General features: G+C 40.8%; 2 protein-coding genes across 3 annotated transcripts in view; one reads left to right on the top strand and one right to left on the bottom strand.

The window, feature by feature from the left end:
* The window catches only part of RARB (retinoic acid receptor, beta), a 69,554-nt gene extending 57,323 nt beyond the window's left edge, over nucleotides 1–12,231 (top strand). Inside the window, exons 5-7 of one of the 2 annotated variants that reach the window (XM_009578694.1) lie at nucleotides 5,991–6,195; nucleotides 7,571–7,729; nucleotides 11,785–12,231. In XM_009578694.1, coding sequence (XP_009576989.1) covers nucleotides 5,991–6,195; nucleotides 7,571–7,729; nucleotides 11,785–11,981 — 561 coding nt within the window. In that variant the 3' untranslated portion in view covers nucleotides 11,982–12,231. The remainder of the gene's footprint in view (nucleotides 1–5,990; nucleotides 6,196–7,570; nucleotides 7,730–11,784) is intronic. The other variant, XM_009578702.1, reaches the window with a different exon arrangement.
* Nucleotides 12,232–13,274: 1,043 nt separating this feature from the next.
* LOC104077459 (DNA topoisomerase 2-beta-like) lies at nucleotides 13,275–21,767 on the bottom strand (the record flags this gene model as incomplete). Its single annotated transcript, XM_009578712.1, has 6 exons — nucleotides 13,275–13,762; nucleotides 13,978–14,092; nucleotides 14,923–15,018; nucleotides 19,985–20,067; nucleotides 20,575–20,782; nucleotides 21,609–21,767. Coding segments are annotated over 5 exons (563 nt in total), but the record flags the coding sequence as incomplete, so codon positions are not given.
* Nucleotides 21,768–22,525: the final 758 nt, after the last annotated feature.

Below are 22,525 nucleotides of genomic sequence, written 5' to 3'. Positions count from 1 at the left end.
CCAGAGGTATGGGATGGGAACTGCTTTGTGCTTTGCTGTTGTAACCAGTAACAAATGGTTAATACGGAAACTACCCAAAAATGGTGGGGAAGAGGCAGGATAGAGCAAGAATCTGCACATCCAAACTCTTTGCCCCTAAAACTTCAGCCCTTAAACTGCCACCCCCTATTTGTTGCTGCCGTGCGCTGGCTCCATAGCTGCTGGAAAAAAACATACCCTAATTCTGTAATTGCTCAGGATCCTGCGAGCTCCTGGTACTCTTTGTTGGGGTGGGTAGTGGGAGCTTACCCCGGGAGCATGCACAGGGTCCCCCGGCAGCTCCGCTCACTGCTTGCGGAGCGCAGCACTGGCTGGACAATATCAAGTATTTAGGGGTAGCCTTTCTGCTAGCGGTTTTATCTGAAGTGCCTAGATAAAGGCACTTCACAGCCTTCGATCAAAGTGACTAAATAAAAGCCTGGTTGCCAGATGAGAAAAAGAATAATGAAGCAGGTGGCAAATGGTGACTTTATTTCAACTAATTAATGGATAGAAAGGCTTGATTCTTTAATACAATTCACTACTTTCGCTTTGTGGCCATGTAGCAACCTTCAAGCTCTAGTTACAAACTTTATTGAGACCTGTCATTCCCGACCGCCTGCTTGTTCTCTTTTTTATTTTTCACGAAGCCGGAGAAGGTGACACATCCGAGCGAGCAGGGCGTAGCGAGTGCCATAGCTACCCGTAGCAGGGAGGAGCTGAGGCTTTTCCAAAAACAGGAGCAGATAAGACACGGTTGCTGCGAAGAGTCCTAACTTTCCTGCACGACATTTACACAAGCTTTATGTGACTATTTCATGTGCTGCTTAAAAAGAAAAAGGGATAATTACCACGAGCACAGTAATGCATAGCGCGCGTGGTCTCTGTGAAAAGCCCATATCCATTAAACCCACATCACCTGCACGTCATCGGAACTGCAGTGCAGCTCTGTATCTTTATTTAAGCTAAATTTCAGTACTTGGAGCAGTGTTTTAATAGCGCATGTTTCCCCTCCCAGCAAGCTAGTTCTCCTAATTATGACGAGCATTTCGAACGTTTTATTTTGTGCATTTGGGACGCGGAGGGAGCACCATTCCCCCTCCTGCTGCATGAGCACCCGCTGCCGGTGCCTGCCCGTGGTCTGCTGTGTGAGCACTGCTCAGGGTGGGCGTGAGCCTCGCCGGTGTGCACGCACGATCCCACCGCTCTGCAGTCCCCTGGACACGTCCCCAGAGCCGTGGCACGCGGGAGGAACGGTGTGGGGCTCCCAGCCCAGCCAGGTGGGGTGGCCGGGCTCCCCCCACCAGCAGGACCCCGGTTCACTGCCACCCAGCAGCGCTGTCTCTGGGCTATGGGGAGTCTTAAGCATTTATAGACCCTGCCAAGGGCTCTGCTTAGTTGGTTGCTGCGGCCGTGGATGCTTGAACCCCCCGACAGGCTGACAAAGAAAATGGTGCCAGGAGCTCAGTAAACTCCACTGGGTATGGGCCAGAGAATTGTTTTATATACAAACAAACAAAATCTCTGGAAGGAAAATAACATCAAGCCTCGCAAGGCAGCTGAAGGCGCCGATCGAGGATGGTGGAATTTATATCTGCGCTGGTGCCAAAGGTTTCAGGGATAAACACTACTAAAATTCAGTCAGTAGCCCTCGTAAAAGCGAGTCCTTCTGCCTGCTGGTACGCTGGCCCAGCGGCGGTCGAGCATCCCCAGCCTCACCGAGCTGTGGCAAAATGAATGTAGGAAGACCCCAGAGTCCAGCTGTCTTAAATCCGATGGATAAAAACCTCAGAAGTCCTTGAACGCTAATCCTTAATATTGTCATTTTTGCTTTCTGTTGTAAAACCCTGCGCGTTAGTGCTGGGAGGGCTTTGGTGTGTGCGGAATAACCCGTGCTGATGGGGTATGACAGTGCCACGGAGGCTTGTTCATTGTTTCAGAGTCACCTGCTTGGGTTTCTCCTCTCAGGACACTGTCCCAGCCGGCTAAGGCAGCTAACGTGTAACAACAGCATTTCTTAAAAAAAGCCCAGCTTGCCTTAACAAATCTGTTTAAAATGAGTAACAATTCTATGGTAGCAACAATTTTGTAAATGCAACTTTCTGGATGGTTTTGGTTTCATAGGGTTTTTGCTTTGCGATTTGTAACTGGCTCATAGGAACCCCAGACACTTTAAGATATAAATGTTCCTTAAAACAAAGGGTCCTTTAATCATGGTCAAGAACCTTATTTATGCCTGCAAGTGGCATTTAAGAGCAGAGTGACAACTAAAATACTTGGCTTGGTTACAAAATCTAAACAACATTGAGGACATTAGGAGGATTCAGTTTAAAATGGAGAAAGATACCGTGATTTCTTATTTTGAAGTGCTGACATTTCCCATATGTTCTTCAGTGAATATGAGCTTGAAATCAGCTTCACTTTGACACTGGAAGTTTGCCCAAGAAAGGTTTAGCAATATCCATGGCGTTTCGCAGATCTTGATGAAGGACACAAATTGAAAAAAAAAAAACATTTCAAATGATCTGTCTCAGAGTTTAATAACAGCGTGTTGTGGGATAATGTCGAAGGAATGCAGGAGAAACCTGAGACCGGATTGCTGCAGTCAAGCTAAGTGCATTGCAGAAAACACATAGCTGAGCTTCAGCTGTGCCAGTGCCCCAGCAGAGCCACTGCAGGCTCCTCCAGTGAACGGCTGGCGTGGCATTTAGGTATGAAAGCCTGAAGTCTGCCTTTTGCAAAAAGTCATCCTACCTGCTGCCTAACCCTGCAAGTAGCTAAATTCCACAGGACCTTTATGTTTTAATTATAAATTTTACAAGGCCCCTGGAAGTCTCTTTCTGTGCATGCCCACAGGGGCTCTAGGCTGAGTAACCTAACCCCAAATTCACTCCTGATGAGGATCCAGCCTGGAAGTCTTCCTCTGCGTTAGCCCTGGGGGACGGTGATCTGGTAGGTCTTTGGCGAGCACCCCCAGCACGCACCCCCAAACGGAGTGGGGCTTACAGCAGCGGGGGGTGAGCACGGAGAGCTTCGCAGCGAGGGAGCCAGCAGCCTGTTGTATGGCAGGGGGCACGCATTCAACCCCCGGGTTGTTTGGGATAACCACTCCGAGGCACCCCAGTCCCTCTGGGCCAGGAGTCTCTGGGCGGTGCTGCGTTGGCAGCCGGTATCCAGACTTGCCCTCGGAGGGAGGATACGGAGGAACCCTATCTGCCGGCCCTGCTTGGGCAGCTGCCGGGGAGGCTGCAGGCAGCCTTCGGGAAACACCACGGCGTTGCCCAATTTAGCTCCAAGTCCTGCTCCGCTAATTTCTTGGGCTGGGAGTCCTGAGGGTGTGGAGGGAGGAACTCTCATTGCTAAGACTTAGCAATTAAAATAGCACCGGAATAAAAGGGGCTGCCTTTCTCCCCAGCTGAGCTAAGGGAAAATCAGTACCACTTAAGAAGTACAGAGCCTTGTTCCTACAAAAGTGGGGTACCTGATCGTCACAGGCCACGCAGCCATACTGGAAGGCTTCAGTGCAGGCTTCGGGTGGGAAGAGCTGCACTCCAGTTTCTCTTGCGTGCCATTAGAGAAGTAAACCAAGTAGCTCTTGGGTTTCTCAATAAATATGCAACGTTTTCAAACCTTTCTTTTCTTGAAAACAACAAACTCTGCATGTTTCTTCTCCTTTCTATACAATCCTTTTAATGATTTAAAAGGATAACCTACAGCGAACTTTAGGAGAGAGAACTGCCGGTGGTTACTGGCAGCACAGAATATGGTAAACATGCTGTCTTTTATTGACAGGGTGCCATGCTTTATAATGTTAATTTCTGCTAATAATGCTGAAATACACTTTGGCTATTACACAAAACCTTTGGAGTTACCAGCAGCCTTTTAAGATCACTTATATTGCTGGGGAATTTGTGGTCAGTGAAGAATCTGAGTGCTATGCATTTGTATTTGTGCCTCTCTTCATCGATTCAAGTAATTTCGAGAGCTTATTCTAATTCAGGGGTAGGGGAACGATGTGAAACACGCCTGTCCAACCACACAGAGGCTCAGTGCTTCAATGTATACCACAGTGTGAGATAAGATTATTGCTGAGATAGAAAATAGTTGAAGAACCTTCTGCAGAAATACACCCCTATTAAGTCTCTTACCAAGGGATTTAAGAAGAGAAATAAAAGCTTCCCTGTAGGTCTCTTACATGCCATGTCCTCCTCATTCTCCTCCCTGCTTATTTGGAGCAGTGTTGCCAGGGAAAGATGAAAGTGGGAGAACCAAGCCCAGACTGGTCAGCTGCCAAGTGCTGGGGTCTCTGACTCAGAGCTTCGGCAGCTATAGGAATAATTAAAATTTGCCCTGTGCTCACTTATATTCATGTAAATCTTTTTTGTGGAATCTTTAAAACAAAGCAGGATGGCTGTATGGGAAATAAATACAGTCAAGCCCTGAAAAGATATGGCTGTAGTCTTAGTTCAGCTAATCAGCTAGACTTCTGCAAGGTTTTATTTTATTTTAGTTTAGGGATAAGCCTTCTCCCACCTCTGATTATTTTAAACATTAAGCATTGATATATATAACAGAACTATGTCAACATGATGGACATCTCTTTTATTTGATCCTTAAGGCAGTGTTCATTAATAGCAGCTGTACAAATGAGCCCGTGCCGTAGAGAGTCTGTTGTGGGACACATCCCGGGTTTGCTCTGAGAGGCGAAAGCGTTCCCGCACTCGCTCCCCCCGGCCGTGCTGCCACCGCACCTCCGCTGTGACAGCGCTCTTGACGCTGTGGTTACCCCAGAGGCATTTACTAACAAAAGGCAGAGCATCCTCAGTGTTTTATTCCTGCGTTTTGCATTCCTCCGTGTCCAGTTGGAGGTGTGAATCCCCATCCTCCCCTCCAACGCTCTTTCATCTGGGGTCAGTGCTGGGTGGCTGTCGTCACACAAGTTAGCTTGCCAAAACCAACGCTGCCTGGGCTTGCACAGGAGTAAGTGACACCGTCAGCAGCGGGAAGGTACGCTTTGCACCAGGCAGGCAGGGTATGCACCCTTACCAGCCCGGGGCTCGGGATGGGGGAAGCGCCAGAGCCTCAGGGAAGTCCGGAGCCCAACCGGCTGGCGAGGAGGTTGGGTGTTACGGCACATGGACGTAACAACAACCGTAAAAGAAGAAAAGCTGGGCCAACTCCTCAGGCTGCTGGCCGGGCTGCCGGCAGCCCCGCGCGCTGCCTGGAGGTTCAGAGTTTGACAATCCGCTGGGGTGCGAGCTCCCAGGCTGGCAGGACCAGCAGCGCTGCGTGGGGGCTGTGACTGGGGCCGCTCGGGAGGCGGAGGGCTCTGCGCTGCTCCAGGGAGCGCTCACGCGGGGGTTGTGTTCACACAGCGGTGTTTCCTATCTGCTGCCGCAGCAGAAAGGACGGCACCCCAAAGCACGAGTTGTGTTCTGCCTCTTCCACCAACTCGCAGCTGTCCGCACTCACTCACTCCCGATACCGCAGAGACACTTTGTCCTTACCTCATCATGCAAAATTGATCCCTAAAATCAATGAAGTATGTGTATGTTCGAAGAGGTGAGATACGTTTATGATCTTGCTGGATCAGATCAGCAGTGCAATAGTGTTTTATTGTTAGGTGCGTATAGCACGCTAATTAAAGAGCAGTTTATGTGAATATTATGGTAATGTTGGTGACCTAAGTGGCGAGAATTACAAAGAAGTTTTGATTATTTCATAACTAGGGGGAAAATTTCTGTTCTTAAATTTCTGTTATAAGAAATACCCATAGTCAATTGAGTATATTTATGTTGTACCAGAGAGTTTTTGTGCTACTAGAACTGAACAAACTGGAGTTTGATTTCGGATTGTTTTGACGTGACCGTGTACTGCAGTTCCGTGGGTCATTTGCTGCATCGAGAAAATGCAACAAACCTCTCATGGATTGAATTCTTCAGATTTCTTTTTTTTTTTCTGTCCTTCCACAGATCCTTAGAATTTGCACAAGATACACACCAGAACAAGACACCATGACCTTTTCAGATGGCCTTACCCTAAACCGAACTCAGATGCACAACGCCGGATTTGGCCCACTGACTGATCTCGTGTTCACGTTTGCCAACCAGCTCCTGCCTTTGGAAATGGATGATACAGAAACAGGTCTTCTTAGTGCCATCTGCTTAATCTGTGGAGGTATCGTACAGCATGAACTCAGATGCGTTTGAAAAGGACAGACACGATAAGATCTTCATTTATGTTTTACTTGGTTTGCTTTCCTGTACTAGAACATATATATAAAATATATATATGTAACATTATTATATATGTTCTATAAACCACTTAACACTAAAGGTTTGTTTTCCACTGGTGATAGTTATTGGTTTTATTATACGTTTTATTAAATGTATATGATACGTTTTCAAATGACTCAAATCATTCTGTCCAGCAACCGATAAAGGACTATTACTCAAATCATTCTGTCCAGCCTGATAAAGGACTATTACTAATCCTGCTGCATTTTTTTATGAACAGTATATGGGTACCTATATGAATGACCTTTGCTATGGAAAGATGCCCATTACGCAGCTTTTACTCATAAATATAATCGCATGCATATGCATATAGTTATATTCACACAGAAGTGTGAATACTTTCGCAGAAGGTGATAACTTTCTTTAGAAGAAAAATAGATTATACTTTGAAATTAGCACAGTGGCACTTGTGACATGATTGGGGGGGAGTGATTACAACTTGAAAGGGACATTGTCAAGTAAAATCAGGTAAAATCATGATTTTAAAATACAAAAAGCCAAGTCTCAGATAATTTCCAAAATCCTCTGTAAATTTCTGTTATTTTAGTCACCTAGTCTCCTCCTTTGCAAAATCTGGACTAGCAATAGAAACGTACTTTGTTTAGTTGGGCCATTTTGTTGAAATACAAACTGGGTGCTACTAGAGAATGTTTAAAAACCAAGAATCAGTCTTTGTTGACAATGGCTGTTTAGTACAAAATCATTCCGATTTTGTGTGTCTCTAACCATAACCCATCAAAAGCATTGATGGGTTCTGAGATGTCATTAATATGTGACTGGTGCATCCTGGTTTATGGGTGACGTTTGTTGTCACTCAAGCTAGCACTGCCATCTGCTGATACCTGATGGTAACTCACTTTATTTTAGTATTGATACCAAAAATAAATTAGCTGTAATCTCGTTGTATACATAGGTAGCTTATCAATGACTCATACAAAATTAATTCTGAAATATTGTTTGCAGCAAGGTGTTTTCCCATTGGAGAGGGAGGTACAAGAGCAAACTGGTAATTCTGGACCACTCAAATGACAAACCTTTCCAGTCACCAAGGAAAAATGAGTCTAAGTTTCAGAAAGCCATGGTTTATCCTCTTCCTATGGACTACTCACTACAGAGTGTGGGTCATAAGTGGAGGGAAAGATGAAATTCATGGAGTTCTAATCAAGAACATGGAGGAGCTTCTGTGATTTGGAGTTTGTACAAAAAAAAAAAAAAAATATTTAAAAGCATATGAGTGATATGATACTTTTCTACAGATCGCCAGGATCTTGAAGAACCAATGAAAGTGGATAAGCTTCAGGAACCATTGCTTGAAGCACTGAAAATTTATATCCGAAAGAGACGACCCAACAAGCCTCATATGTTCCCAAAGATCTTAATGAAAATCACAGATCTTCGTAGCATCAGTGCAAAAGGTACAGTGTCTCCCAATAATTCAGCACAATTCAGCAGTAGTGTCAGTGTTAGTTTTAGAGGAAACTGGCCTAGAGACCTGGGTGGTTGGTTTTTTTAATGTATCTAAGAAAGGTCCTTGTGACCCTTCTCTTCCCTTCTTCTTTATTTAACTCCCGTGTTTCAATGGGTTCTGCTTTAAACGTACATGGTGCCACGTTCTTCATGCAACTTACAGTGAAAATGACGTCTTGGGTGTAAGTAGGTTAGCAAATTGTTAGCATGAAGTCTTTGTTAGTCATTTTAAGACAAGACAAAACCCTGAATTAAACCTTGGTTGATGTTTACAAGGGGGGAGCTGGTCAACATGTACTTTGTATCACTAATGGCTTTCAAAAAACCAAGTCTGTTTATAGACAGCAGAAAACACTTGAGCATCCAAAATTCCCCTAAACTGTGGTCTGACATACTGAAGGTTTAGAACTGATTTGAACCAGGATTTTGGAGATTCAGCACCTCTAATCCAAACTAACCATGCTTACACATGGATCAGTTTTGTTTTAACATTTTGTGTAGTCTTGTACGTGATTGATTGATCATGTCAAATACACATAGTCTAAGGCTATCACCTAAATTCTCTGAAGCACAGGTATAGTTGAATGCTTTCATTTCATCAGAGAGCTTCCCCGCTTAGTGCTTTGTCCCTCGACGTGTACAGCCCGAGAGGGGAGCCTGTGCGGCTGTTCTGAAAGTAGCAGTGGACCGTCGGCGGTGCGTCAGCTCATTAGCAGCCTCTGTGCACGCCTGTTCTGCCCTGTGCTGTGGCCTCGAAGGTGGCTGTGCTCCTCTCGTTTGTGCACCCCTGTATCTCCCCAAGGCCTAACTTCAGACGTGTCCAGCTGTTTCATATATGTTCACCTCCAGACTTCTGGGAGATGTACCAGCCTGAATACAGAGAGTCTAAAGTGATACAGTTCTTGGTTTTTTACAGTGGTTGATACAGTTCCACTTTCTTACTCTGCTTACTCAACTACAGATTTGCTACCCCCAATAGATAAGCAAGCACATGAGTTTGTATGTACAGGTACCTATGTAGCTATAGATTGGGTTTATGCTTTTGGAAAAATTACTAATTTCATTTGACATGATTTTTGAGAAGACTTCAGGGAAAAAAAAATAGCAGTTAAATCACTCAAATACACTTGTTTTACATTAAAACCTAAACTGTTACACTTTAAACAATATATATCTAAATTAAATGATTAATCTATAGCTATGTTTATAAAAAGAAGTGAGCAATTTAATTGGATTGATTAGTACCAAAAGAATAACTTAGAAGGGAAACACCAGAGCTGGAAGCAAAAGTATCCTAAAAAGGAACCCGTTAACCAGGTTATCTAAAGCTTGCAGTTTACCCTCAAGTAAAGCAAGCTCCATCCAACGGAATCTGCAAAATAAACTTACAGCAGTACTGAGCTATAAAAATATTTAGGGGAGCCTGTTCGTTCTACTGTTCTTGCTTGTGGGAAATCTCTTTCCGCTTTCCTGCTGCTTTGCCAGAGCCCGCCAGCTGCTCAAGAACACGGCTCTGTCTCTTTATGTTCAATGCACAAGAAAGGATTCTTCTTTCCATTCTGACATAAGTATTTAACTTTAATTATATCATTAACGTTTTATAGTAAAACTAACTCATACCAAAGGACTGGTGATGTCCTGGAGGGGTGGGTGTGTCTTGAGTTTCATTTGAAAAGATGTACATTAGAAGATAATCACTCTTGATGGTACATGGTCCCTGAAAGCAATTACCAAAGTAAGCACGAACTGAGGAGACTGAGAATGTCTCCTTACACCGGAGTTCCTCATACAGCTACATTCTTCTGTGGCATTAGAAGTGTTGTAACAAAAGCAGTGAGCATTCGTGGGACTGCAGCAGGAGACCATCTTCCGAGTTCTCTTATCCCAGTATTAAATTGGAAGTTTGCAAGACCTGAAAAACCACTGTGGCTCTACACTGGACTAACCACACAAGCACTTGGTACTGCAGCTGACCTACTCCGTTACAGCAGAAAGTAGATATTTATGTGGCCAAATTCAGTTCACCAACGCTGCTCTGACTACAGACGGTTTTCAGAGAAGCTCTCAGGGTAATTCTGCATTAATTTCTTTCCAAGGGTAGTGCTTGCCCCTTTGTTCTTAACAGCTATTTAAGAGACTTTTTAACCAGCATTCACTTCGAAAGTTGGTCATTGCCAGAGTAGATGATTTAGTTAAGGCATGAACATAAATAAGCGTGCCCTTCCACTCTGGAGTTACCACTGGTACTGACAGTGTGCTCTCTCCAGCATGGACATTGCAGCAGCACGGCTAAGCAGAATATATCCAAAGGTTCTCTCCTCTGGAATGTTTCTTCAATAACCAGACTATTATTTTCTCTTTAATTTTGTTGGCTCTTCTTGCCTTTCTTCACTTTTAAAAAGCCCAGATTCCTATTCCATTAGACCCAAATTTTAAGGTGATCAGGAACCCTGTGCAACATGTTGGACCAGATATTTGAACTCAGAGGTTTATGGCTATAAATTGTCTGACATTCTCCTGATAAGAAAAATCTTTTTCCCATCACCAGCAAAACACATAAAGCACATTCATGCCTCGGTGTGGAACAGAATCTTTACTGTACATCCTCACTTTATTTGAGGTGTAATTCCAAAATACTCCTGTCTCTTTATGGTCCTCACCACTCAGTAGCTGAATGTTTATTAACTTACTTTCAGTCCTTCAGCTATATCACTTGTTTACAACAGAATGGCGTACTTACTTAAGCTTAACTTAAGTGTTACTGCTGACTGGTTTAGGGCTTTCTGAACATTGCTTGCCGATCACTAAGCAGCAGCAGCGTGCAGCAGCAGCAGCAGCAGCTGAACTGTCCTGCTTTCCCCGATAGTAGCCCTTCTTTTCACTGAGAAGTTTTATCCATCCAGCATGTAAGGGTTCCCATGCCTGTAGTAACTTACTAATCCCTGAGCAGTTCCCTCAGAGTTAACTGCCCCGTGTCAGGCAGGGTCTTGGCCATTTTTTAAATGCAGGCTTCCCCTCATGCTGTGCCGCTGCATACCAGCCAAGCACCGTGCTTCCAGCTGATGTCGTGTGCAAGTTACGAGTGAACTGTGAGGTGCCTGCCATGTTCAAGCGGCCTTAACACATCTTAGGAGCATCAGGCACTACTGTGGCTTTGTGGGGCTTTTTTCCCCCAAAACTAGTAGTAGTTGTTGGCTCACAGTCTGAGCAGTCAGGATTTATGGAGTAATTTTGCTTAATCCTACACACACTAGCCTGCAAAGCCATCTCTATATAAAAATACCCGGTTTTATCCTTGACAAGGCGAAACACTGAACAGTTAGCTTCAGTTAAGTCAGATGTAAACAGTGTTAGTGTTTCTGTGTACTTTTGTGGTTAATTAGCACAAGAGAAGATGCCTGAAAACTACAGAAGGAAGCTTCACAAAAAAAAAGTATCCATTTGCCTGAATTTGTTCTCTTATAAAACAATGGTTTGTTAAACTCTGATTCTTACTTCACAGTTTTCTATATGGGAAAGAAATGTTCTGACTTACATCGCTGCAATTCTCTTACAGGATTCGCCTCACCTATTTAACACAAATCAGCCAGAATTTTTGTCATTCTATAGTCTTTGCAGATCCAGTACAGATTAAAAACAGTAAAGTATATTCCAGTTTATGAAGGCATCTTTGTGATCACAGTTGAATTTTTTTTTTTTCAGTATCACTTAATGCCATTTTTGTTCCTTCTATGAAAAGAAGCAGTTCATCCAATTTACCTGTATTGTAATATCAGTTGTTATGTCGTCATTTTAAATTAATTTGTTAAGGAGTATTCATCTAACTCCTTTTTCTTGTAATGAATGAAGTAGTTAACTTACATAATTTTGTATGCAAGAACTATAGAAGGAGACACCAACTCCATTAAAATAACATACCCTGAAATTACTACTGATGATGCTAACGAAAAGGAAATTGTACGAATCTTACTAATGGAAAGGACTTTTTGTTTTCTTTTTAAAGGTGCAGAACGTGTCATTACATTGAAAATGGAAATTCCTGGATCCATGCCACCTCTTATTCAGGAAATGTTGGAGAACTCTGAAGGACATGAACCGCTGACACCAACCTCAAATGGAAATACCGCAGAACACAGTCCTAGTATCTCACCTAGTTCAGTGGATAACAGCAGTGTCAGTCAATCCCCTATGGTGCAATAAGACATTTTCCAGCTACTTCAGACATTCCTAATACCTTACGTACAGGGATGAAAAGCAAGAAAAACATTTTTACTGCTGCTTAGTTTCTGGACTTAATATATATCTATATATGTATATATATATAGATAAAAACTCAACAAGGACCAAGAAATTTTCATATGTATCGATATATACTCCTTGCTGTTTAAACTCTTAAAACTAGAAAATGCAAACTTTTGAAACTCTAAATCAGCCATTTCATGCAAAAAAATAGTTAAGCTTCTGTTTTCTCCTCTGAACGTTCAAGACCGCATGGTGACAAGACAGATCTCAAACTTTAAATTCTGGTTGCATTTCTGATGACTTTGTACATACAAATGTATGGCTGTACTTTCTATACTGGATGTTTGGTGCTTTCCTTTTGTCTCTCATACCTAAACCGATCAAGACACCAACCATATGAAATGGACTACTGTACACATCCAGAAAAGGAAGTTTAAAGGACCATCTGCTTTAGTTTAATATGAAAACTTGTCTTTGATGCCCTCAGTTTGCATCTCCTTCCTTGTAAAAAGTATACAAAAATTCACTGCACTAGCAGAAAAGACATCAGTGTCAGCATTAACTGCCAGATCAGTTACTCAGATGTCATTTGTTCCACTGTTAATGTCACTTTAAAATTTAAAGAAGTGGTTTCTTACCTGGCTGGTGACCTAGCTACACAATCAACTACTACATTTCTACAGTAATGATAGCCTCCAAGGCAGAAACACTTTTCAGTGTTACCATGTTTTTGTTTACTTGTTCACAAGCCATTAGGGAAACTTCATGGGATGATAACCAGCAGACTCATTTACAGCTTTCGAATCGATGAGTCTAGGGTATTTCCTTAAGGATCGACTGCCAGGAATTAGCTGGGTTATCCAGCCTTCCAGGTGCTAGGGAAGTACAGCTAGGAATTCCAGAAACACAAGGAGAGAATCTGCCTTCTTGGCCTTGTTAAATCACCATGAAGCAGAGTGAAAACTGTGGTAGAATGGTTAACAGATTTAAAGTGTCAGTTTCTTAGGTTTCATTTAAAGCACTAGTGGATTTTTTTTTTTTTTATATATCTAGCAAGTCTGTGATGTACTTTCACTGGCTCTGTTTGTACATTGAGATTGTTTAACAATGCTTTCTATGTTCATATACTGTTTACCTTTTTCCATGGAGTCTCCTGGCAAAGAATAAAATATATTTATTTTAAAAAAAAACCAAACAGCTGTGTAGAAGTAGTCCCTCTAGTCCAAAAGTTACACACACACACAAACACAGTAGTTTTCCATTTTTTTTAATGTTTAAACTTCATTTCAAAAAGCAGGTTTGCTGTTTGCAACCATGACAATTAAAATGTGCTTTAGCACAGCTGTCTAGAACATCTCTACAAGCCAGTCAGACAAATACATGACATTTCAATGAGTAAAAAAGAGCATAAAACTGTAGGTGTAAGAACAAAATGTTAAAATGCCTACACACAATAATAAAAACCATCAATTACATTATCACATAAAATAAGTCAAATGTACAAAAGTTTGCGACAGAAGGGACAAAAGGACAACACAAGATATTTGTTGGAAAACATTTGTGTGCTCTTTGGGCACTTAATTAAACATATCAAAATCATCATCTTCATCAGACTCTGCAAAATATTTAACTTCTTTTCTAGCCCGGCCTGTCCGTGGCTTTGGGGCAGTTTCGGAGGCAAAGCCTGACTGAAAGATTTCCACATCAGAATCCTGGTCAAAAGCAGCCTTCTTGGATTTCTTTAAAAAAAGACAAGACAAATCAGTTGTGATGCTGTGTACGTTTTCCCTTTTAAGATTCAGAATTGAAGGAAATCTTCTCTAATGTCTCACTTTCCAACCACACCTAAACCCCATTATCATTTTAGCATCCTATAATAAGAACATGTACCTTTTATGTAAAGTACTCCGTTAGGTTCTTTTTACAAGGAGAAAAGAGCATAGATGGAACTGACCTTGCCTGGTGTTGATTTAGGTGTTTTCTTCCCAGGGTTGTATTCACCTTCATTTTCGGAACTGGATGCTTTCCTTTTCTTTGCCCCCCTACCTTTTCCTAGGTGAGAGAGTATGCTTTAACTTTGTTTTCTTTTTCTTTTTTTTTTCCCCCTCCTAGAAAACCTAGTGAAATTACTTTAGTATGTCTACATGTTAAAGTTCAAATCTAGCTTCAACTCAGGCTTCTTCATACAGTAAAATACAATATATCTTCTTTTCTCAGTTTTAAATCTTTTATACTTCTTCCAAAGTTACCATTCACCCTAGCAATTCGAGCTGTCGGTTCAAGACAGGGACAAACTTCATTAGATCAAGGACTTTGAGACTTCTGAAGTACTACAAGTCCTCAGTCACCTTCTGTACTGATTACACAGCATTAATTCGCCTCTACTATTTAGTACATTTACTGTTAACCTCAACTATCAACACTGGCACATCCTTTACCGGCTCTTCTGACTACACTGCTTGGTGAGCTGTGTTGTGAGGGCTCTGACAATGGAGAACTGGGATACCAAAGAATTGGTTTAAAAAAAACAGAAAACACTATTTACTAGAATTACTACCAGAATTTTACTGTCTTGTAAAAAGCTGACATCAAAGTAAATAAGCAGTATCCAGTAGAACTGATGAACCAAAAAGGGCGGGGTTGGAACTATTCAATACATTCCCAACAGTGAAGGGCAGATAAAAAGTTCACGCATTGTTTGTCAAGAAAAGTCAGTACGCTCTATTTGTCACAGAAAAGGCTCATGGCTGAGTAATCTACTAGCGATTAATTTACTAATAAATCAATGTGATTCTAGTTTTAGAGACGCTAGTTGTGCTTCCTCATAAAAGTGATTGTGAACCTGTGTTACAGAGAGTACAGACGTGAGTGTTGAACTGCACAGCACCAACACTCTTACCTTTGTTGCCGAATTCTGAATCTGAGTCAGAGTTTACAGTTTCCACCTTCTTGGCCTTGGGAGCTCTTTTAGGTTTAGGGGGCACATCTAGTTTTGCTGTTAGAAGTTAGAGATACTAAATATGTTAAATTCACATATTGGTTAGAAGTATTAAATTTTATTAGATACTCCAATTACAGCATAAATGGCAGATATTAAAACAAGATGAGAGGTTTCTGCACTTGGAGAAAACATACTTCAACTTTTATGCTAAAACTGCGTGGAATAAACAGAAGGTTTCCTTTGTCATACTTCGAGATATATCAGTGCATTCAGTAAGTTCCAGTGTTTTTGATTAAATACTTTTTCATCTTTTTGAGCACAGAACAGGTTACCAGTAACTACAGCAGCAACAGAAGTTCTCCAAGTTGGATACATTAAACACATTTGGATACATTACAGTGTTTACAGATACAGCTTGCTGCTTATGACATTTTTGCCTTCACAGTGGTATAACTGCAGGACAACCTTCCCCATGATTACTGCAGGAGTTTGAGAGACAGTGCATCTGACTCCGTGACATTGTTTTCTGTCAACCTCAGTGAAAAGGAACTTCAGCAAAAGCAGAAAGGACAGGAAGGGGACATATCTGTGGATTTCTTAAAGAATTTTAATTACTGCCATGCAACTAGTTTTGCCATCTTTAAAAGACAGTCATTGCTATGTTCACACAATGGGTGATAAGGGATAGAATCACAGAATGATTTAGGTTGGAAAAGACCCTTAAGATCATCGGATAACATGTTCTATAATGCTTACAGACGAGTCAGTCTTTTGCAGAACCCTCAGATACACTACTGACCTACACTCTATCAATCAGCCACGAATACCTCAAAGATGATGAGATGCATGTGAAAACACTCCAGCTACCAGGAATGTGGACATTTGTGAGAACTCAAGCTTTCATGTATGGTATCACTAGAGGAATGTGTTCAGACAAGAAGAGAGTGTCTCCACAAACTGTTTGGCTATGATGCCTTAAACTGCTACCCACTGGAGAGTCACTGCACAAAGACAGTTACGCCTTTCCAGCTTTTTGTGATAATACCTACTGGGTAGTCCAAGTATCAGGTCCTGACAATATAAAAAATAAAGCCTTCTTTGGCATCATGGATAGGAAAAAAATGGTGTTGGCTATGGCAGCATTTCAGGTAAGACGTGGGGAGGGAAGCAACAATGCCTAGGATGGAAGTCAGGAACCATATGTGAAAGCAACCTGAAATAGCTCTCTTTAGGTATCTCAACTGGGAAAAACCAGCTGTATTAGCATAAAGTAAAACTAAGTAAGCCACAAAGACCTACCAGTAAGCAGGAAAAAGTACACAGCAACTGAAAGCAGAAGGAATACTTTCTATAAGCATCACCAAAAGTAAGTAGCTAGTTATCAGTAAAGGAGGGGGCAGTGTTAGCTGAAGGTACATGATTTTAGGTCCCATAAGGCAACGAAGTCCTTCATACAGGAAATAGCTTTTCCAGCATAAGAAACATAGACTAGGGGGCAGGGAAGGGAAAGATTCAGAAGTTTCATCAACTTGAAGATGACAAGCAGAAATTGTGACCAGGAGAATCTTAGTAGAATGGATCCATTTTAGATCTAGGTAACATTCAACACCAGGAGCTGAGGTTTAGACATCCTCCTACAGTATTGTGTATGTTTTGACCAGGTAATTGTGCCTTGCGCAGTTCCTCATGCTGTTAATGGGAAATTTGCATACCAGACAGAAGCCATGCTCCAAGTGTGCTCCATTGACAAATACTACCCAGCACATACAGCCTGAGATGTAACTGTCTTCAGCTGGCCCCGAGTCCTCAAGTTTGTTAACTGATGTTAGAAAAGGGGCAGACTTCTCACTGACAAACAAGGAACTGGGGAGAAGGAAATAACTGGGGAATGAAACAGAGGTATGACACACTGCCACAAACACTAGACTTGTTCTTCCCTTGAAACAGAGCCTGTCATCACTGGTCAACTCCTGTGAAGTCTGCCTGCAGAACACCAAGTCCAAAGGACAGCAAACCTCTTAATTGTTATCTGGTGGCTAAAGTAATAGTGTCCATGGCTTCCAGAACATGCATCTCCCTCTGTACTAACTCTAGTGGGATTCTGAACTGCTACCTTAGATTATATACCTAATGCCTGCACAAGTGGGAAGGATCTCTGACAGCAACTAGGCCGCAATCAGCTCAGTCAAGCTCTCCACTAGGTATTCATGACATGAAATGGAAGTCTGCAGTGGGGTCGATGTACACCGGCTCTCAAGAAGCCCAAGTTTTTGGTAGGAAGTTCAGGAATGGTATCAGTCCTACAGCTGATGCAAAGGATATGTTTCACTGCTAGAATTTCAACAGCTGGCTGTGCTAATCAAGGTGAGCAGCTGCTTATAATCAAAGAGTAAGACTGCTTTTCAAATTTCCCTGAGGCTTACCATAAAGCACTAGAACCACAGACCTCTCGAATAGTGCATGGAAAGCAACCTCAGCAGTTTCTTGATCCTCTGTAGTGAACACCAGAGGTCAAGAGATTTCATCTCAAATTGACTGAAGTCTGAAAAGAAGCTGAACTCATACCTATTCCTTTATTTCTTCTCATTGAGAAGGGAATGTGGCTGTACAGATAGCAACAAACGGTTCTTCAGTTTCAGCTTTCCATCCTTAGAAATCCAAGCTCTGAAGTCATGGAAAATCAAACAACTCTGGAACAATTGTTTCAGCCACACAATAGGCATTCCCAGTGTGAGGATGAGTGGATGGAATATTACAATACCAGAAAATGGGTTTTGAAGGTGCTGCTGATACAGGGCATGAAGATTAGAATCAAGGAGACTACTAACAGGATACCAGATGACCAACGAACTAAGCATATTAGGTCATCACTGCACTGTCAAACTGTGATCATGAAACTGTGGTCATGTCTAATCTGGGCAAAGGAGAAAAGATGAAAACTGGTGAAAGCAACCTGTCATATTGTCACACGCTGAGAGGAAGACTGTGTCCCTACTCTGAAGGCAAAAATTTAACTTTTGCTTGAAAGAGAACCTGGCCTGTTTATACCTATTTTGTGAGTGTAAAGGCTGATTAGAAACTCAGAAACACATCACAGCTGTATTTTAAGGTTTCAAGTTAGGTTAATGACAACTCGTCACATCCAGGCCTTCAAAAAACAGAGAGGGAAAAAGAGATTGAATGTCAAATTGCATCCATGCCTAGCTACTGCATACACAGTTCTCTCTTGTATTTACTACAGTACAGAAGTTTAACATAAAAGACTATTCTATTAGAGACCAGCTATTTCTGTAAACAATCTTCATTCATTGTATTATAGAACTTTACTAGCTGAAGGTGTTTGAGAAGTATTCAGACATTCACCGATTCAAACAGTTTACAAATTAGATTAGACACAATGCAGCAAGAAAGAGATTAGAAATAGGGAAGCAATGGGGCAGAGGATGAAAAGATGCTGCAATTCACTGGTACCTAATATATAACATAAGATATTTTTTTCTTATTTTTAAGAGAGCAAGTTAACTATTGTAACTGTCTGCTTTCTTGCAGATTAAGTTCAGCTGCAAGTTGGTCAAAAGAAGTTGTAAAAAACAAAGGCCATGGTACCACAGGAAAAAAAATGCTTTTAGAGGACAGAAGATTGAGCAAGAAAAAAGGAAGTTATCTGAAAGACATACAGGAAGAAAGATCTGAAAGCAACAAAATCCCCAGCCTATCATGTCCTAAGAACTGTATTTTACAACCTATTTAAACTACTATTAGGTAAGAATAAACATCATTTTCACCATTGATTATGGCAAGTATTTAGTATAATCTTTAAAACACATTTAGAAACAAGTGAAAGTCTTTCTCTTAAAAGAAGCACTAACAACCGATAAACCAATATTCCCCAAGGTAGACAGAGCAAAAAAACCTTATTCCTACAAATACCCAAGCACAGCCACAGAAACAAATCTAAATAACAAACACGCTCTTCTTGGAATTGTCCTTAATTCCGCAATGTAAGATCCTGCAAGATGCCAGTTCCAAAGGCCTGACTAATAATTGAAAGAATTTACACCTCTGAAGTTTGAGGAGAGCCTTTCATCCTCCGTTTCAAGAAGAAAAACAACTGTGCCAAGTGGAACTTACTGTGATAGCCTACTTAGGACATAAATATTTCTTGGGGATTCCTCCTTTGCCCTTGCTCTCCTTCCTTTTAAAGTAAGTTAGAACCATTATAGAAGACTATCTTCAACCCCAAAGTCATCATGTTTCACTTATTCCCTGAGGGTAAAAACCTCCCATTAGTTAAACAAATCAAAGGCTGAACACCAACTCCATATGTGGAAAGTATTAAGTTTTGACACTGCAGTAGTCAGTGAAAAGAAATAAATTAGTATTATGAAGGAGCTGGAAGAAGTTCACACCCTATGCTGAATTTCACTGAGTTCAAAATAAACGAATGCAGTTCCCACTTTGAAGATGTGAAGAGACAATGCAAAGGTGGAGGAGGTGAGTTTTAAATAAATGGATTGGCTTACAGGACAATCCTATACGTACCCTTTTTAGCAGCTACTGTTTTACTTGGAATTTTCTCTGTTTGTTTTGGGGCAAAAGATGATGAGAAAACAGGAGCAGAATCCTCTTCATCACTGTCCAATTTTGTTGTATCTACAATCACAGAGTATGTTTAGAATAAGATTCACTGCATATTTTAAATCATCAATATTAATTACAGTCAAAATTAAGCTCAAAAAAGTGCTTCTGATACTACAACTAGGCTATGGATGTACTGTCTTTTTTTATATATATTGTATATAAATATGTATAAAAAAAGACTTTCTTATCTATGATACAAGCTTTGTTCCTCTGAGGATCAGAACCTCCTTCCCCTTTCCCCTTTAGAAATCTGGGCATCCTTCTATAACTACTGTTATAGACACACGCTAACTGTGTGAAGTTTGTGTATACCACAAACTCCCTAATATATTCCTAACAGTTGCTATAAGATTAAATAGATCAGTGAAAACAAGCTCACCATCATCTGTCTTCTGCGAGTAAGACGGAAAAGAGAAGATATTCCCAAAATCTTGATTCTTCTTGTCTTGAGACATTTTTCTACTTCCAAACAGGAAAAAGAAAATGTATGAATTGCATTAACTACATACTGAAGTATGTAGACATTATAATATCCCTATGAGATTAAATTCCTGTTTTAGTACTACAAAGCATTTCTAGCATTTTTGTATATGCTTGCAGCAGTCAAACCCTTAATGTCACCATTCAGTCACGAACTTCAGGCATTTAAAATTAACAGAATTGCTTTTTTTCAATAGTTCTGTGTACCAGACTGGCACAAGATGGAAAACGGAGAATCTTACAAAATGCAGTTTAACAGATGGTATTACTGACAGCGTACCATAATTTTGTAAGTCATGTTTACCTCTGCGTAGGTCAATTGCAAGGCTGAGATAACATATGCTTGAATTCCTCCCCAGAAATGTATAAATTTTACTTTACATGGTACATGTAGAGTAGTACCAGGTTGATGTTTCTCAGTTTTGTTCAGAGACTTCTGCATTCAAGAAAATTATTAGTAAAGAAATACTGCTGAGTTACAGTACTTACTCTGGAGATGGCTTTGATTTAGCTGGGGAGAAGTCATATTCATCTTTTTCTAAACTGTCTGAGGGAACAAACTCATCCTCTCTGTCATTTGTAACTGGAGAGGCTTTTACTTTGAGCTCATCCAAATCATTGTTATTGTTGGCATCATCATCATCATCGGCATCATCTTCTTCTTCTGAGAAGTCAAAAGTGTACTTGGGCCTCTCAGCTAAAAAATATCACATATATACACATTTCAGGATAGTTGTTTATGTTAACACATAAATAAATTAAAGTGGAAGTCACTAAACAACCCCTGCCTCAGAGTATACAAGACAAAAGGCTGGGGGAAAAGAAACTTGTTTGAGCCTGGAAGAATAAAGGGACATAATTTAAAGTGCTACCAAACATCTAACACTACTTGTGGCTTGCTCAGACACCTTCAGCTAACGGCATTATAATGACACCACTGTGTAAGTACTTTTAAGGAATGAGAATCCTTCACTTAAAATTGAGGTTTTCTTGAATCTATTATTTGAACATTCTTCCTAATCAAGAAAAATTGATCAACAATTTTCCAGAAAAATCTGTGTGTTTTTATTAAACTATCAAATATTTATATATTTTCCAAACTTTCAGTCTCTGATATTTTTGCTTTTCATGGACTGTTCAGAATTTTTTTGATAAATTTTTACTAGCCATTTGGGCTTTTGGGCCTTATTTGACAGTATAATTGCATTAGAGTAACTTTTTTGTTTGTAATTGTGTTATCTTGTCTATTTCTTGTATAATTCACTAGTTTTGTGAGTAATTTCTCCTCTAGTGTTTAGAATAAGGGAAAAGATTTCTGGACCAAATTACAAAATCTTTCATATCAACTCTTAAGTTCCTGGTCTTGACATTAAGAGTTTTTTCACTAACCGCACAGTGAAGAAAATGTAGTGCAAGCTATCTGTAGGAGATGAAGTTCTAAATGAAGGCTATGGTCAAAGGAAAATGCAGGTTTGTAATTTAAACTTTCAGTCACAATGCGCAATTCACAAAAGCTTGGGTACCTGCAGCTCTCCTAAGCAGAGAGTCTCTTGGAATAATCACGGGCTCATTCTCTTCTAAGTCACTTTCAGACTTGGATTCATCATCTGACCATGGGTTTCGTTTCTTCACTTTTTTTGCACTGGACTTTGTAGATGATGGTGTTCTTCTTACCCTAGTACCTGCCACAAGTTAAAACATTTACTACAGTCAGTAAGAAAATATTTTCATCTTTTCTAATCATTTATGATGCATAAATTTAGCATAAATTTTTATCTTAAAAAGTTGTCCTTTAAATGTTGTAAATTTTCTTCTCCTTCCTGAAGAAAAGTTTAACTTGATAAAGTGATTTCACACAGAACCTCACCTGCTGCTGCCAAACAAATTTGGTTTATGAGTGAAAAACATAAAAGTCTCTAATTTGAAGTTTTAGGTCCTCTGCAGTCAAACTTCCCTTTTTTTAAAGGTTGCTGGGGTTTTCCAGGAAAAGAACAAGCAGTTTTCCATTATTCAGGAAACACGATCAGAAACAGTTATTGGAAAAATCCAATTAAAATGGGAAGCAGAGGATACCCTATTGGGGGGTAACTATGCAGTCAGTCAGTTGCAGGGCAAGCTCAGGTCAAGCTGGGCTAATTGGCTCTGGCTTAACAGCGGCTAGGGTAGATTTGAGCTGCATGTAGACAACACAGTCATAACTGTACTCAGTTAATCTATTCAGGTTGGATAATCCCCTGAATAATTAAAAACAGATCTTATCTCAGAAAAAGTATTTGAGTAACCACTTTTTATGCCTTTTTTTTTAAAAAAAAAAAAAAAACCCTCATACTTAAACCTTCTCTTCTGTCTTTAGCTTTCTTTTGTTGCTGCCCGGTATTGGGTTTGTATGGCAAGGTTTCGGTAGCGGAGGAGCTACAGGGGTGGCTTCTGTGGGAAGCTG

Source organism: Fulmarus glacialis, unplaced genomic scaffold (genome assembly GCF_000690835.1).
Source record: "Fulmarus glacialis isolate BGI_N327 unplaced genomic scaffold, ASM69083v1 scaffold15260, whole genome shotgun sequence".
Lineage (NCBI taxonomy): Eukaryota > Metazoa > Chordata > Aves > Procellariiformes > Procellariidae > Fulmarus > Fulmarus glacialis.
This window is presented reverse-complemented; position numbering and strand designations above follow the sequence as displayed.